Source organism: Oncorhynchus mykiss, chromosome 18 (genome assembly GCF_057628025.1).
Source record: "Oncorhynchus mykiss isolate SJ-2025 chromosome 18, ASM5762802v1, whole genome shotgun sequence".
In the NCBI taxonomy this organism is placed as follows: Eukaryota; Metazoa; Chordata; class Actinopteri; order Salmoniformes; family Salmonidae; genus Oncorhynchus; species Oncorhynchus mykiss.
This window is the reverse complement of record NC_143039.1, coordinates 66,226,217-66,243,722: the sequence shown is the minus strand read 5'-3', so window position 1 is coordinate 66,243,722 and position 17,506 is coordinate 66,226,217. Positions and strand designations below refer to the sequence as shown.

Here is a 17,506-nt window from a genome sequence, read left to right as displayed (position 1 = left end):
CATTACAGAATACTTACTTGAAACAATTGATTTGGTCACCGCTGATAAAGGCATGACATACAGTATATGTGACAACCATGTCTATCAATGTCTATCCCCCCAAAACAGCTCTGTAAAGGTCAAAATACTATGATATAGGCTTACCGTTACCCTGTAATTGTGAGGTTTGCATCCTTATTTCTAAGTTGTCAGCCTCATCAAATGTATGAATGCTTAGCTCTGATATATTACAACTTGCTCGTACCACTGAGCTAGCTACACACCCAATATCACCGTGCGCAATTCCACTCTCTCTGTCACTTTATTGCGTCCAAACCCGTGTGTTCAAGCTAACCGGATGCTTTTGGTTTGCGCGTGAGAACTTCGAAGTCGTCCGTAGGGCTGTACCTCTCGTTTCTCTCTGGACCATCTGACAAGCCTGCTGCGTGTTACCCATGAGTCCTCGCTCATATAACTGAAGTTTAGAGTTGACTCTGATTTTAGCTATCCTCGAACGGTCTTATTCGCTCCTCACCACTAGCGCACTGGACCAGCGAGACGCACAGGAAAGGAAGCAGTTCTGTGGGCATTTTGTACAGCCGCGAACCTCAAATATACGATTAAGAAAATATTAATACCAACAGAAATCTTGAGGAAAGAGCAGAGCGATCACGAATCGAGAGTTCTTTACCTAATTTAACCGTAAGCCTATAATAAATACGCTTGTCCAGTAAACTTTTGATGCTTTCAATTGCGCGCTTTAAATGTTTTCTTAATCATTTCGAGCAAAAAGCAAATTTATGATGACGACAATGCAAATTAGCGACAGTATAGGATAGGTTACAAAGTTACTGTTGCCGCTGTCAAATGATCTTGTAATCATATTATTCGATGGAACCTCACGTTAAATGTTTAACGGTAATTGGGATTATCATATTACCAATTTAACATTTTCTTCAACTTGCATTTGACATACCGCACATGTCAAAATTCCATGAGCATTTTCTTTTGTGGTCGTGACTTGATTATTTAACTTATTTAACAAACGAAATTCGAAGTAGACCCTGACATTGGAGGAATGAAATTATGACCTAGTCCAAGTAGGCTAATTATTATTCAACGCGGACAAGTTGATCATGACTTCGATTTCAGTTGGCTAAATCTCCAACGTAGATATGGGCTCACTGTTAAATAGGTGATTTAAACTGTATTCTGTTGTATTTAATATAGGCCTATATTGGCTAACCATGTTAGGGAGCCCATCAAATAACGGTGGCATTAGAATGTTGGTGCCCCCCGCATCCAACGAAGAAAGGCGGGTTGAATTTGTGGCTCTTACCGCAGTTCATATGGAGAGGAGCGAACCATCGACCCCGGAGCGCGCGCACCCCTCTCACCGCACCGGGCTCCTCGGTACCCCGCTGCCGGGGCGTCCTGGACCACGGGCGACCACCTCAGCCTCCAGCAAGCGCTACAGAAAGTTTCAGAACTTCTTGTACAACGTACTGGAGAGACCACGAGGATGGGCATTCATCTACCATGCGTTCATGTAAGTAATTGTTTTTCAATACAATGAAGGCTACTAGTGTCATCGCATTTGCTGAAAGTATATCTTTACTTTGGCTTATTTTTATTTACATACATTTGTATTTGTTTTTACGTCATTGTTTATTTCTTTGCATTGAAACATTTCATGTTGTATCTTGAATAACGCAACAGCCAAGCTTTCCTCTGAGTAGTTTTCTAATTAGCCAGGTGGAGTCAGTGGAGTTGCTTATTTGGCAGTAACTCACACATTCGACATACAACATGGGGCCTCACACTCAATTGTGGTCCTTCATCACTTGATTAAATCACAGTTAGATCTTTGCTTTCAAATTGAATTTGTCCAAAACCAATTGTAAATTATCAGACATTTTTCAAAGTCTCTCACTAAACATCCTCGGTAACTACAGAGACATTTGTCATTGACGTTATGGACAGGCTACCAGCCGCCCGTAGGGTTAGTCTTACGCTAACCTTACCAGGTGGCAGGGTTGGTTAAAGGTGCTTCCCAGCCGAAACAGTTCGGTAGAGTTTGTACATTATGATGACATTTGTGACGTTTTTGTTCATTTTGAACTTTTTTTTTCAACTGTTCAGGCACACATTTTTTTCTGGAGGCAAACCGAAGTTAGGAGCTGAAGTCTACGCCCTTCGTTAGTGCTTAAATTGAAGCATGCTGACGCCTTAACTCTTGAAGTCCCTCTGCTATTTAGGGAGAGGCAAGATCTATTTCTAAAAAAGAAACCCACTTTAAATCTTAGCTTTTTAACTTGTTCATTCTGTATGTTTTTTAAACATAAAATCTATCCAAATGCCCAGATTTCTGTAGGCGGGAACCCGATCGATGTGAGAACTATCTAATGAATAAATATCTTGTCCATCTGAAACATTTTTGCAAGAATTAGAGAATATTTATAGTCTTTTAGCACTTTTTGCTCACTGTCAGTTGACCAAAACAATGATTTAAAATTAAGTGGTGGATGGGAATGTGGATTATGGCTGGTTCACATGGTGCGCAAAATACAGCATCCCCAAGTTGTCATGTGTGTTAGAGGGACCATTGGAGGGCCAATTGTGTAAAGAAGAAAACATTTCCTCTGAAAAAATGTAACTTACAGCAGCGTTTTGGTGACAGTCGAGGTAAATGATACAAAACAGAATGTAATTACCAAAATGTATGGTACTTATGTATGACCACAATATTCCACAGTATTCCTATGGTACCACAATATTCCACAGTATTCCTATGGTACCACAATATTCCACAGTATTCCTATGGTACCACAATATTCCACAGTATTCATATGGTACCACAATATTCCACAGTATTCCTATGGTACCACAATATTCCACAGTATTCCTATGGTACCACAATATTCCACAGTATTCCTATGGTACCACAATATTCCACAGTATTCCTATGGTACCACAATATTCCACAGTATTCCTATGGTACCACAATAAACTTCTGCTAACTGTGAGTTCTGACTTCATCGCTCATTGCTTCTGGGTCCTATTGCACATATGCCCCTAAGTGTATACAATATATTGGCTACATAGCTCTATCCAATCCAATAATTTATCTCCTATTAACACTGCGAATGATGAGGTTATCAACCAGCACTCTGAATCCATCACAACCCTGGCTTTCCCCCATTAAAGATCATTCTTCACTGGTGCTCAGCCAGTACTGGTGCTATCCCTATGGCATTTCTGGAGCCTATCTCAGAGCTGAGAGGGAGAGGGAGAGGGAGAGAGAGAGAGGATGTTGGCAGTTCTATTGTTGTTCTTTCTCCCTCAGAGTGGTGGGCAGAGTGCTAAGTTGCTGGGCTCATGTTTCAGATGCCAGGCCGTCTGAGACTCTCACGGACTGTTCTTATGGACGGGAGAGAGGGGGTTGTCCGTCTCTCTCTCTCCCTCTCTGCCCAGCACTAAGACTAAAGTCATCACACCGCTTTTCCAACTCCTGTGTTTTTAACACACGCACGCACGCACGCACACACACGCACGCACGCACGCACGCACGCACGCACGCACGCACGCACGCACACACATATGCATTAATCTGTTAGCCAAGGTTGATGTGCTCTGCTCTACAACACGCATCCCTACAATTGCCTACATGTTTGTGTGTGTGTGTGTGTGTGTGTGTGTGCACTTTGGGTTGTTGGATGAACTCTCATGTAATGCCATTAGCCACACTTGTGCTTACCTGAGCACATTTCCTTCTCAATATTATTATACCCGGGCTATGCATTTCTTGTGATTAATTACAATAGTCACGTAGCATGAGAATAACTACAGTATTGCTGTGTACAGGATCAGTGCTTTATTAGAGAGCCTCATTAAGACATGGTTAATCTATCTATCATAATTGAATCGAGCCACACAGTGCTGCGTGGGGAGATAGAGTACACATCGAGTGCTAATATCCCTAGATCGTTTAATTAGGCCTGGGCTCCGAACACGGACAGGCAGCTGGTGCAGATGTGTCATTCCTAGAAAGGGAGGGTTACATGGCAGAGTTGCATGGCAGGGTTATGTGGCAGGGTCACATGGCAGGGTTTACATGGCAGAGTTACGTGGCAGAGTTGCATGGCAGGGTTATGTGGCAGGGTCACATGGCAGGGTTTACATGGCAGAGTTACGTGGCAGAGTTGCATGGCAGGGTTATGTTGCAGGGTCACATGGCAGGGTCACATGGCAGGGTTTACATGGCAGGGTTTACATGGCAGAGTTACGTGGCAGAGTTGCATGGCAGAGTTGCATGGCCGGGTCACATGGCAGGGTTCACATGGCAGAGTTACGTGGCAGAGTTGCATGGCAGGGTTATGTGGCAGGGTCACATGGCAGAGTTACGTGGCAGAGTTGCATGGCAGGGTTATGTGGCAGGGTCACATGGCAGGGTCACATGTATAGGAAAAGGAAGTCAAATGGAGGCTCATCATTCAGTAGGGCCCTAAAGACTGATCAAAGGTCAGCTTTACGGTCTTTTCATATTTGAGATTAGAATTTGCAAGCGGGTAAGCTGATCCCAGAACTTCTATCCAAACCGTTCAACTTGGACACCCACTTCGGCTCCTCTCTCAAGCTTCTGTCGAACAACCGCTGAACCAGAGATACAGAGACACACAGCACCATTCACGGGGCTTCCCCTGGTTTCAGCACCTGGTCATACACACACGCACGTACACACACTCTTGATTCCAGACTGGTGATGTTTTGACTAGAGAACTGGCTGGGCCCTGGGTGAGGACTGAGGGAGAGGCTGAACTAAACGCTTTGTGTCCTGTGAGAACCTGGGAGAATAAGAGGAGTCATTGAAACATAGCCTCAGCCTGCGTCCCTACGGGCCCTGGTCAAAGTAGTGCTCTACATAGGGAATAGATAGAGTGCCATTTGGGATGCAGGCTGAGTCCGGGAAGTGCTGCTGCTCTTCCTGACAACGTTGTCCTAACAAATTCCTGTGCTCACCAACCTGAACCGTTGCTAAGACACACGGCCTTACGTCCGACAAGCTTTTCGTTTAAATGTCGCGGAGAAAGTTAGTGTTAAGTACCACATTTTAAAACAGGAGCTCCACTTACTTAAAATCCTGAAACCTCTTTGTTGCCCTTCAGGGGGGAGGGGGGGGGGGCTGTAAGAAGAGTGTGTGTGTGCATGTGATGCTACTTAGGAGCACAGGGACCTTGGTAAACAGTGTGTGCGTGGTGTCAATCCGTCAGATGCCTGGCATTCAGCTGGATCAGGTTCACGCGGCTACGTTCCACCTGACCTTTGACCCCTCACCCATTCCCACCCGCCACCCGTGCCACATATAGTTGTTTCACATGGACTCGTCCCTGTAGCTCAGCCCTCCTACAGGGGGACCAGCAGGGTCAGGGGACTCTGTTCGTGTCCCAAAAGGCACCCTATTCCCTGTAGAGGGCACTTTTGACTAGAACCCTAAAATAAGTGCCCTAAATAGGGATGAAGGTGGCGTTTGGGACGCAGACCACAGTCTAAAAGCGGGTGGCTCTATTGTTGGCGGTCGGACTGGACTGTATGTACCAGTCGGTGCCAAGCGAATGCCAGTCCACGGCCCAGACCGGAGCTGTTAGGCAACAATATCTTGATCTTTTTAGCTAGGGGCTCAGAGAGGCGGGTGGGGGGTGGTCACTCATAGACCAATGAGCATAATGTTCCCGTCCGGTGTGGGACGGGAAAAGCAGGCGAGCCAGAGACAGGACTGACCAGAGGGAGTGATTGATTAACTCCATGGAGGGTGGAGGGTGAAAATACACCAGTCATCTATTATTGATGTCTTTGTGCTAAAGGAACAGAAGGGAGAGTAGAGATGGCCCAGGAGCATCAGAACAGAAGGGAGAGTAGAGATGGACCAGGAGCATCAGAACAGAAGGGAGAGTAGAGATGGACCAGGAGCAACAGAACAGAAGGGAGAGTAGAGATTGTCCAGGAGCAACAGAATATAAGGGAGTGTAGAGATGGACCAGGAGCATCAGAACAGAAGGGAGAGTAGAGATGGACCAGGAGCAACAGAACAGAAGGGAGAGTAGAGATTGTCCAGGAGCAACAGAATATAAGGGAGTGTAGAGATGGACCAGGAGCATCAGAACAGAAGGGAGAGTAGAGATGGACCAGGAGCAACAGAACAGAAGGGAGAGTAGAGATGGCCCAGGAGCATCAGAACAGAAGGGAGAGTAGAGATGGACCAGGAGCATCAGAACAGAAGGGAGAGTAGAGATGGACCAGGAGCATCAGAACAGAAGGGAGTGTAGAGATGGACCAGGAGCATCAGAACAGAAGTGAGTGTAGAGATGGACCAGGAGCATCAGAACAGAAGGGAGAGTAGAGATGGACCAGGAGCATCAGAACAGAAGGGAGAGTAGAGATGGACCAGGAGCATCAGAACAGAAGGGAGAGTAGAGATGGACCAGGAGCATCAGAACAGAAGGAAGAGTAGAGATGGACCAGGAGCAGTCAAAGGGGTTGATGATGGTGTGTGTATCGGTCTTAGTTAAACGTTTGAGAATCCTGGGCCCATATTCACAAAGCTTCTCAAAGTAGGATGGTTGATCTACACTCTTAGAAAAAAAGGGTTCCAAAAGGGTTCCTCGGCTGTACCCATAGGATAAATGCAAAACTGATTCTAGATCAGCCATCCTCTAAGACGCTTTACAAATACAGGCCCAGAGATGGTGAGTGGAGGCCTAATTGAGATACTGCGGTCAGAGAGACAGACAACAGGTTTTATGAGGTAACCAATGACATGAGCCAGCTGAGGTCAAGGCAAACTGAGGGCTTACCGTCATGGTTCTTCCGTCATGGTTGTGTGTTCGTTGTCTCTCCCTCGGAGTAGCTTCACTTCTGTTGATTTGTACAAATGTTCTCTCAAATTAACCATACAGAAAACAACCATAGTCAGACACATCTAGTCATCGAGTCTTGTGAATTGCCAGGGATACACACGTACACACAGGATTTGCATGTCTAAGAGAATACGTTAGTGCTTGCTGTGCTGTTGCTGCCTTTTAATAATGCATTGTTTGTGCTTTTAAAGAAATTACGCAGCGATCATGAGTCCAATGGGAATATAGACCTTTTCTCTTTCCCAGTCTCTGTTTCTGTCTGTATCTCTCTCTCTCTGTCCCGCTCTGTGTCTTCGATCTCTCCATGATGGGACTGCTCCATCCATTAGCTCTTGACTCTGAACTGGAGCTGAGGATGAGCACAGGGCCTCTGTCACTTCTCAATAGCAACTAGAACAAGTATTTTACCAAAACGTTCAAATAAAATATTAGATAACATATCTGCTCGCAGGTTCTGATATATGTGAAAGTCAACATAGTGTCTGAACTACAGTTGTGAATTAAGATGACCAGCTCATTTATAAATAAGTAATGCTTATTTGTATGTGTTCAGGCCCTTAATTTGGGCCTGAACACACCAGTACTGGCACTCAAAATAAATCGTGGCACATATTTCAGTCCACTTTAAGCATTGTAAATAAGCCAAGTGCTCTTAACCCACACAACCATGCTGATCTTGGGACTTTCTCCCTCTCTGTCTCCCCACCTGTCTGGGCTCGGTTTGGTTGGACAGTCTGAGTGTCTAACTCACTGGCCACCTAACCTGTCCATTAAGTGTGTCAGCAGTACTTTGGTAAACAACAATTAACGCTGTGTAATGCAGACGCTGGGAGTCAGGAAGCAAGTACAGGGGGTGAATTCAATAATACAAAAACCATGGACCAATACATAACAAGAGTAGCATCTGGACATGAGAAACATAACTAACACTGTCTGGGGAAGAACCAAAGGGAGTGACATATATAGGAGAGGTGATCATAGAAGTGATAGGCGTGTGTAACGATAGTGCCAGGTGTGTGTAACGATAGTGCCATGTGTGTGTAACGATAGTGCCATGTGTGTGTAACGATAGTGCCAGGCGTGTGTAACGATAGTGTCAGGTGTGTGTAATGATAGTGCCAGGCGTGTATAACGATAGTGCCAGGCGTGTGTAACGATAGTGCCAGGTGTGCGTAATGATAGTGCCAGGCGTGTGTAAGGATAGTGCCAGGTGTGCGTAATGATAGTGCCAGGTGTCCGTAATGATAATGCCATGTGTGTGTAATAATAAGTAAACTGGCCCCAATGAGCGCCAGAGAGGGGGAGCGGGAGTAGACGTGACACGCTGCTCGTTTTTTTATCACAAGTTCAGAAAACCCACTAAAACTCCCCTTCGAAAAATCACAGCGTGACGTTTGTGGCTGTGTTTTAATTATTAAGGCGACTAACTTATGTCAGCAAGGAGCTTTTTATGTTTCCATGTTTGCTTGCCGCCCCAGTCAGCATATGAATGTGTTTATTGATGACTAAGGAGGAGGCGTACCAAAAGGCACCCTATTCCCTACAGACTGCACTACATTTGACCAGAGCCACATGGTAGCTGAATGGACCCTGGTCAAAAGTATTGCACTATATAGGGAATAGGGTTCCATTTGGGAGGTCACCCATAAAGCGGCTGAAGGAGAAGGGAGAAACGCCACACAGCACTTTGAGGATTTTAACCTGCTCCTGACTGCTCCTGACTGCAGATTAGCTGCTTGTTGTTCATTACTCGGCTTTTATCAGTTCACCTCAGTCGGCGGTGTAAATTCTGCTCCATTAAGGATCCTCTATGGATGTGTTTTTTTTCTCTTCCTCTGCCACCCTCCCTCTCTTTCTCCCACCCTCGGTCCAACCTACCCTCTGTCCCTGCTATGTGGGAACATCATCTCTCATTAACTCAATCACCTTGTTTAATTGACTCCCCCCCCTCTCTCTCTCTCCCTTCTCTCTCATCTCTCTCCCTTCTCTCTCATCTCTCTCTCTCCCTCTCCACCATGTCTTGATTTGCTTGTTATTTCTTCTCCCTTTACCCACTGTGTGCCTCTGTCAGAGAGGTGAATTGAGGAAAGGAGGCATTAACAATGAAAGGATGTTTTGAACCTAAAGGGAGAATTACTACAGGACGTACAGTAGCAATGAACCATCACACACACACACACTACCCCCAAAAGAGACACACTGATCCAAGGTCACAGTACCTCAGATAAAGACTCATCTTGTATTTTTAAACCTCTCCCTCTTAGAGGAACAAACCAAAGTCCTAGTTACTTCTGTGTTGTTACAGTTCTTCTGAAATTCTCAGAAGAGCTTGAACTTTCAGACCTAAAACGGAGAGAGAGAGGCCAGAAAGTTTAGTCTGGTTTGGATGGTAGAGGTTTTTAAGGCAGGCTAGGTTGAAGGGTTGAAGTACCTGAAACTGGCAGCTATCTTAAACGGTAAATGAGGTGTGAGGACAACACAGCCAAGTCTCCCTTATTTTTTCTCTCTCTCTCTCTCTGTCTCTCTGTCTCTCTGTCTCTCTGTCTCTGTCTCTCTCTCTCTCTCTCTCTCTCTCTCTCTCTCTCTCTCTCTCTCTCTCTCTCTCTCTCTCTCTCTCTCTCTCTCTCTCTCTCTCTCTGTCTCTCTGTCTCTGTCTCTCTCTCTCTCTCTCTCTCTCTCTCTCTCTCTCTCTCTCTCTCTCTCTCTCTCTCTCAACCCCTGGGTGTCTTCATTAGGCCCTGCTGTGCAGACTGGGACAGGGAGTTTGTCCCAAATGGCACCATTTTCTTTATGTAGTGCACTACTACATAGGGAATAGGGTGCCATTAGGGACGAAGTCTGGGAGACAGCAGCAGTTCCAGCAGCTCTGCACACTACCCCTTTGATAAAGGAGCACATCTTGTTATTTTTATGCACCACTCATGTGAAGGAAACACTAACTATGTAATTGAGTGGCTAATGAGATTAGGGTGAGTGTAACTGGATTGAATCCGAACTGGTCGCAGGTGATGTGATTCTTTGGGATTAGGTCTGGTTTGTCGAGGGGGGGGGGGGGTTCTGTGGGCTTGACTTCTGGGCTTCTGGTTTCTCTCTTGCTCTCTCTCCCGAAGTGTATCACTTTTTGCTTTTTTTTGTTGCCCTCTCTCTGCCTCTCTACTCTACCCTCTACCCCCTCTTCCCATTTGTCCCCCTCTCCCTGCCTGCATCTGGCCCATGTTTGTCAAGCCATGGGTTTCTGTCATGTGCTTGACACCTCTTTCGAGGTGCAGCAACTGTCAAAGCCCCTTGTCGGAGAGGGAGGAGGTAGAGACAGGGAGGAGGTAGAGAGGGGGAGGACAGAGACAGGGAGGAGGTAGAGACAGGGAGGAGGTAGAGACAGGGAGGAGGTAGAGAGGGGGAGGACAGAGACAGGGAGGAGGTAGAGAGGGTGAGGACAGAGACAGGGAGGAGGTAGAGACAGGGAGGAGGTAGAGACAGGGAGGAGGTAGAGAGAGGGAGGACAGAGACAGGGAGGAGGTAGAGACAGGGAGGAGGTAGAGAGAGGGAGGACAGAGACAGGGAGGAGGTAGAGACAGGGAGGAGGTAGAGAGAGGGAGGACAGAGACAGGTAGGAGGTAGAGAGGGGGAGGACAGAGACAGGGAGGAGGTAGAGGAGGAGGACAGAGACAGGGAGGAGGTAGAGAGAGGGAGGAGGTAGAGAGAGGGAGGAGGTAGAGAGAGGGAGGAGGTAGAGAGAGGGAGGAGGTAGAGAGAGGGAGGACAGAGACAGGGAGGAGGTAGAGACAGGGAGGAGGTAGAGAGAGGTAGGAGGTAGAGAGAGGGAGGACAGAGACAGGGAGGAGGTAGAGAGAGGGAGGACAGAGACAGGGAGGAGGTAGAGAGGGGGAGGACAGAGACAGGGAGGAGGTAGAGACAGGGAGGAGGTAGAGACAGGGAGGAGGTAGAGAGAGGGAGGACAGAGACAGGGAGGAGGTAGAGACAGGGAGGAGGTAGAGAGAGGGAGGACAGAGACAGGGAGGAGGTAGAGACAGGGAGGAGGTAGAGAGAGGGAGGACAGAGACAGGGAGGAGGTAGAGACAGGGAGGAGGTAGAGACAGGGAGGAGGTAGAGAGAGGGAGGACAGAGACAGGGAGGAGGTAGAGACAGGGAGGAGGTAGAGAGAGGGAGGACAGAGACAGGGAGGAGGTAGAGACAGGGAGGAGGTAGAGAGAGGGAGGACAGAGACAGGGAGGAGGTAGAGACAGGGAGGAGGTAGAGAGAGGGAGGACAGAGACAGGGAGGAGGTAGAGAGGGGGAGGACAGAGACAGGGAGGAGGTAGAGAGAGGGAGGACAGAGACAGGGAGGAGGTAGAGAGCGGGAGGACAGAGACAGGGAGGAGGTAGAGAGAGGGAGGACAGAGACAGGGAGGAGGTAGAGAGGGGGAGGACAGAGACAGGGAGGAGGTAGAGACAGGGAGGAGGTAGAGATAGGGAAGATAGAGACAGGGAGTAGGTAGAGAGGGGGAGGACAGAGACAGAGAGGAGGTAGAGACATGGAGGAGGTAGAGACAGGGAGAAGGTAGAGAGAGGGAGGACAGAGACAGGGAGGAGGTAGAGACAGGGAGGAGGTAGAGAGAGGGAGGAGGTAGAGACAGGGAGGAGGTAGAGACAGGGAGGAGGTAGAGAGAGGGAGGAGGTAGAGAGAGGGAGGAGGTTTTAGAGAGGGAGGAGGTAGAGACAGGGAGGAGGTAGAGAGAGGGAGGACAGAGACAGGGAGGAGGTAGAGACAGGGAGGAGAGAGAGATGGGGAGGAGGTAGAGAGAGGGAGGACAGAGACAGGGAGGAGGTAGAGACAGGGAGGAGGTAGAGAGAGGGAGGACAGAGACAGGGAGGAGGTAGAGAGAGGGAGGACAGCGACAGGGAGGAGGTAGAGAGGGGGAGGACAGAGACAGGGAGGAGGTAGAGAGGGGGAGGACAGAGACAGGGAGGAGGTAGAGAGGGGGAGGAGGTAGAGACAGGGAGAAGGTAGAGACAGGGAGGAGGTAGAGACAGGGAGGAGGTAGAGACAGGGAGGAGGTAGAGAGAGGGAGGACAGAGACAGGGAGGAGTAGATTGAGGGAGGACAGAGACAGGGAGGAGGTAGAGAGAGGGAGGAGGTAGAGACAGGGAGGAGGTAGAGACAGGGAGGAGGTAGAGACAGGGAGGAGGTAGAGACAGGGAGGAGGTAGAGACAGGGTTAGGTAGAGAGGGGGAGGACAGAGACAGGGAGGAGGTAGAGACAGGGAGGAGGTAGAGACAGGGAGGAGGTAGAGAGGGGGAGGAGGTAGAGACAGGGAGAAGGTAGAGACAGGGAGGAGGTAGAGACAGGGAGGAGGTAGAGACAGGGAGGAGGTAGAGAGAGGGAGGACAGAGACAGGGAGGAGTAGATTGAGGGAGGACAGAGACAGGGAGGAGGTAGAGAGAGGGAGGAGGTAGAGACAGGGAGGAGGTAGAGACAGGGAGGAGGTAGAGACAGGGAGGAGGTAGAGACAGGGAGGAGGTAGAGACAGGGTTAGGTAGAGAGGGGGAGGACAGAGACAGGGAGGAGGTAGAGACAGGGAGGAGGTAGAGACAGGGAGGAGGACAGAGACAGGGAGGAGGTAGAGAGAGGGAGGACAGAGACAGGGAGGAGGTAGAGAGGGGGAGGACAGAGACAGGGAGGAGGTAGAGAGGGGGAGGAGGTAGAGACAGGGAGGAGGTAGAGACAGGGAGGAGGTAGAGACAGGGAGGAGGTAGAGACAGGGAGGAGGTAGAGAGAGGGAGGACAGAGACAGGGAGGAGGTAGAGACAGGGAGGACAGAGACAGGGAGGAGGTAGAGAGGGGGAGGACAGAGACAGGGAGGAGGTAGAGACAGGGAGGAGGTAGAGACAGGGAGGAGGTAGAGAGAGGGAGGACAGAGACAGGGAGGAGGTAGAGAGAGGGAGGACAGAGACAGGGAGGAGGTAGAGAGGGGGAGGACAGAGACAGGGAGGAGGTAGAGAGGGGGAGGACAGAGACAGGGAGGAGGTAGAGACAGGGAGGAGGTAGAGAGAGGGAGGACAGAGACAGGGAGAAGGTAGAGACAGGGAGGAGGTAGAGAGAGGGAGGACAGAGACAGGGAGAAGGTAGAGAGAGGGAGGACAGAGACAGGGAGGAGGTAGAGAGGGGGAGGACAGAGACAGGGAGGAGGTAGAGAGGGGGAGGACAGAGACAGGGAGGAGGTAGAGACAGGGAGGAGGTAGAGAGAGGGAGGACAGAGACAGGGAGGAGGTAGAGACAGGGAGGAGGTAGAGAGAGGGAGGAGGTAGAGACAGGGAGGAGGTAGAGAGAGGAAGGACAGAGACAGGGAGGAGGTAGAGACAGGGAGGAGGTAGAGAGAGGGAGGACAGAGACAGGTAGGAGGTGGAGAGGGGGAGGACAGAGACAGGAAGGAGGTAGAGGAGGAGGACAGAGACAGGGAGGAGTTAGAGACAGGGAGGAGGTAGAGAGAGGGAGGACAGAGACAGGGAGGAGGTAGGGACAGGGAGGAGGTAGAGAGAGGGAGGACAGAGACAGGGAGGAGGTAGAGAGGGGGAGGACAGAGACAGGGAGGAGGTAGGGACAGGGAGGAGGTAGAGAGAGGGAGGACAGAGACAGGGAGGAGGTAGAGAGGGGGAGGACAGAGACAGGGAGGAGGTAGAGACAGGGAGGAGGTAGAGAGAGGGAGGACAGAGACAGGGAGGAGGTAGGGACAGGGAGGAGGTAGAGAGAGGGAGGACAGAGACAGGGAGGAGGTAGAGAGGGGGAGGACAGAGACAGGGAGGAGGTAGGGACAGGGAGGAGGTAGAGAGAGGGAGGACAGAGACAGGGAGGAGGTAGAGACAGGGAGGAGGTAGAGAGAGGGAAGACAGAGACAGGGAGGAGGTAGAGAGGGGGAGGACAGAGACAGAGAGGAGGTAGAGACATGGAGGAGGTAGAGACAGGGAGAAGGTAGAGAGAGGGAGGACAGAGACAGGGAGGAGGTAGAGACAGGGAGGAGGTAGAGACAGGGAGGAGGTAGAGAGAGGGAGGAGGTAGAGAGAGGGAGGAGGTAGAGACAGGGAGGAGGTAGAGAGAGGGAGGACAGAGACAGGGAGGAGGTAGAGACAGGGAGGAGAGAGAGACGGGAGGAGGTAGAGAGAGGCAGGACAGGGGGGTGTGGTGAGACGGAGAGGGAGATAGCAGCAAGATTCTGAGGGGGGTGTGGTGAGACGGAGAGGGAGATAGCAGCAGGATTATGAGGGGGGTGTGGTGAGACGGAGAGGGAGATAGCAGCAGGATTATGAGGGGGGTGTAGTGAGACGGAGAGGGAGATAGCAGCAAGATTCTGAGGGGGGGTGTGGTGAGACGGAGAGGGAGATAGCAGCAGGATTATGAGGGGTGTGTGTTGAGAGCGAGATAGCAGCAAGATTCTGAGGGGGATGTGGTGAGGTGAAGTGGGGAGATGAGGGGAAGATGCTGTATTCATTTCCACTTTCAGGGCAGAATTGATCCCAATGGGAACAAGATGTCTGTCCCAGGCCGGTCCTGTAGGTGTTGGGTCTCCCCCAGTAATAACAGATTAATCTACACCTTCAGAACTCAGGGCTCACGTTCATACACATGATAAGATATGCACTCTACACACACGTTCACATGGATTTTGTATTGTAGACATCTGGTAGTAGAGTCACTACTCTGGCCTGAGGGAACACAATGTGTGGTAAAAAGTGTTATGAAATGTAATGTCATGTAATATTTTGAATATTACATGACAAGGAGAGCGATGGAGTGCTGCATCACATGACCTCCACAATCACCCGACCTCAACCCAGTTGAGATGGTTTGGGATGAGTTGGAATTCAGAGGGAAGGAAAAACAGCCAACAAGTGCTCAGCATATGTGGGAACTCCTTCAAGACTGTTGGAAAAGCATTCCAGGTGAAGCTGGTTGAGAGAATGCCAAGAGTGTGTAAAGCTGTCATGAAGGTCAAGGGAAACATTGGAAACGTTGCTCAATTGGTGTAACTGCCTTCATGTTGCCGGACCCCAGGAAGAGAAGCTGTGGCCTTGGCAGGAACGAATGGGGATCCTCAATAAGTAGAAATACAAATACACCAGGCTAAACCAGACCAGGCCTAGGGGGCAAGTGGTGTGTGTATGTGGTGGAGAGAGGATTGTTGTTTACCTCACCTCGTCTGGTCATGGGTCAAGGCTGCAGCTTGACAATCTTGTTGTTGTTTTTCTTTATCATTCAAATGAATAAAGCAGCAATATCAGTATCACTATCAGCCCCTCAATCTCACCATCTCAATGTTAACTTCCTCTCTGAATACTTGTCTGGGAAAATCTTTTAGCTGTGAAAACAGTAACATATAAAACATAATACATGCATATCACATTTGACTATCACATTAGAGCCCTAACCCTGGGTTAGACCAGAAACCAGAGAATCAACATCCCGGGCCTCATTGCATTGTGGTCCTGCAGTGTAACGTGATCGGTCTGGATGTTGACACCCCATAATCACTTGTAATCTGTGTGTATGTAATGTTATTCTAGCCAGCCAGGCCAGGAATACTGCAGGGTTTGGGTGTGAAGGTCTTGCCAGAGCCAGAGGTTTATTTTGGGTGTATTAAGCCATTCAATCACACGAGCTGGAGCTGCTTTCACAGTATGGAAAGGCAAGGCCAGGCCAATGACAGAGGGGTCTGGGATACAGCAAGGAAAAGCCAGGACAGGACAAGGCCAGGCCATTGACAGAGGGGTCTGGGATACAGCAAGGAAAAGCCAGGACAGGACAAGACCGGCCAATGACAGAGGGACCCCGGATAGAGAAAGGAAAAGCCAGGACAGGACCGGACAGGCCAATGACAGAGGGGTCTGGGATAGAGAAAGGAAAAGCCAGGACAGGATAGGCCAATGACAGAGGGGCCTTGGATAGAGAAAGGAAAAGCCAGGACAGGATAGGCCAATGACAGAGGGGTCTGGGATAGAGAAAGGAAAAGCCAGGACAGGATAGGCCAATGACAGAGGGGCCTCGGATAGAGAAAGGAAAAGCCAGGACAGGACCGGACAGGCCAATGACAGAGGGGTCTTGGATAGAGAAAGGAAAAGCCAGGACAGGACAAGGCCAGGCCAATGACAGAGGGGCCTCGGATAGAGAAAGGAAAAGCCAGGACAGGACAAGACCGGCCAATGACAGAGGGGCCTCGGATATAGAAAGGAAAAGCCAGGACAGGACCGGACAGGCCAATGACAGAGGGGCTTCGGATAGACAAAGAAAAAGCCAGGACAGGATTGGATAGGCCAATGACAGAGGGGTCTGGGATAGAGAAAGGAAAAGCCAGGACAGGATAGGCCAATGACAAAGGGGTCTGGGATAGAGAAAGGAAAAGCCAGGACAGGACCGGACAGGCCAATGACAGAGGGGCCTCGGATAGAGAGGTGGCCCGCCTGTTAACTTGCACGATTCTTGCTATTCTCCTTCGACCTGTCATCAACAAGCTGTTTTCGCCCACAGGACTGTTGCTGACTGGATGTTTTGTGTTTGTTGCACCATCCTCAGTAAATCCTAGACACTGTCGTGCGTGAAAAGCCCAGGAGGCCAGCCCTGTCTGAGGTACTGGAACTGGTGCGCCTGGCACCGACAATCATACTACACTCAAAGTTACTTAGGCCACCCGTTTTGCCAATTCTAACGTTCAATCAAACAGTAACTGAATGCCTGGATGCCATTCTGCCTGCTTTATATAGCAACTCAATTGATTCCCATTCAAAATCCTATTTTCCTTAACCCTAAACCTAACCTTAACCAAAACCAAAACCCCTACCCTAAACCCAATCCCAACCTGTAAACCTTACCCTAAACCTAACCAATAACCCCTAACCTTAAACCTAAACCCTAAGCCTAAAATAGCCATTTTACAAGTGAGGACCGGCAAAATGTTTTCACTTGTGAGGACTTCTGGTACTCACAAGTATAGTAAAATGTGTACACACACACACACACACACACACACACACACACACACACACACACACACACACACACACACACACACACACACACACACACACAGGGAGAGAAAAAGCTCCCGCTTAGTGCAGGCAGGCCTTATAAATACTGGCCCTTATTATGAATTTGTTTTAGTCCCGTCTCCATGGTGAGGTTTCCCTACATGTTTATAGAAGCTGCCGTTATAAATGAAAATGGTCTCAACAATATTTAAGCAGCCGGGCCTTCCACCATGCTGCTGACGGGTAACCAGAGAGAGAGAGAGGGACAATGTAAGAGATGGAGAGAGGGTCCTTGGACCTGGGACTTCCCAGGAACGAGAACATGGGGTTCCCTGGGTCCGTAGAGGCAGTGTGTCACTATATTATGTTAGGTTAGTCTGGCACTATGTCAACGAGTGCAGTGGTGGTTGAGGTGATGACAATAGGGAGACAAGAGCAAGTCGAGCGGGAGAGGAAACACCTGTGCAGAGTGTGTGTGTGTGTGTGTGTGGTGTGCCTTTTCACTTATTATTTTGCACGTGTCTTATGATGGCACACAGCACCGTGCCTGCATCCTTGAAAACACACACACCTGGGGCATAGGAATTCAACCATGTAAC

At 49.3% G+C, this 17,506-nt stretch overlaps 1 protein-coding gene across 2 annotated transcripts in view; it reads left to right on the top strand.

Annotated features, from left to right (window-relative positions):
• Window positions 1-295: 295 nt before the first annotated feature.
• Window positions 296-17,506, top strand: part of kcnq4 (potassium voltage-gated channel subfamily Q member 4) — a 126,766-nt gene continuing 109,555 nt past the window's right edge. For both annotated transcript variants that reach the window (XM_090209105.1, XM_021572588.3), the window contains exon 1: window positions 296-1,528. In XM_090209105.1, the coding sequence (XP_090065231.1) occupies window positions 1,227-1,528 (302 nt within the window). In that variant the 5' untranslated portion in view covers window positions 296-1,226. The remainder of the gene's footprint in view (window positions 1,529-17,506) is intronic.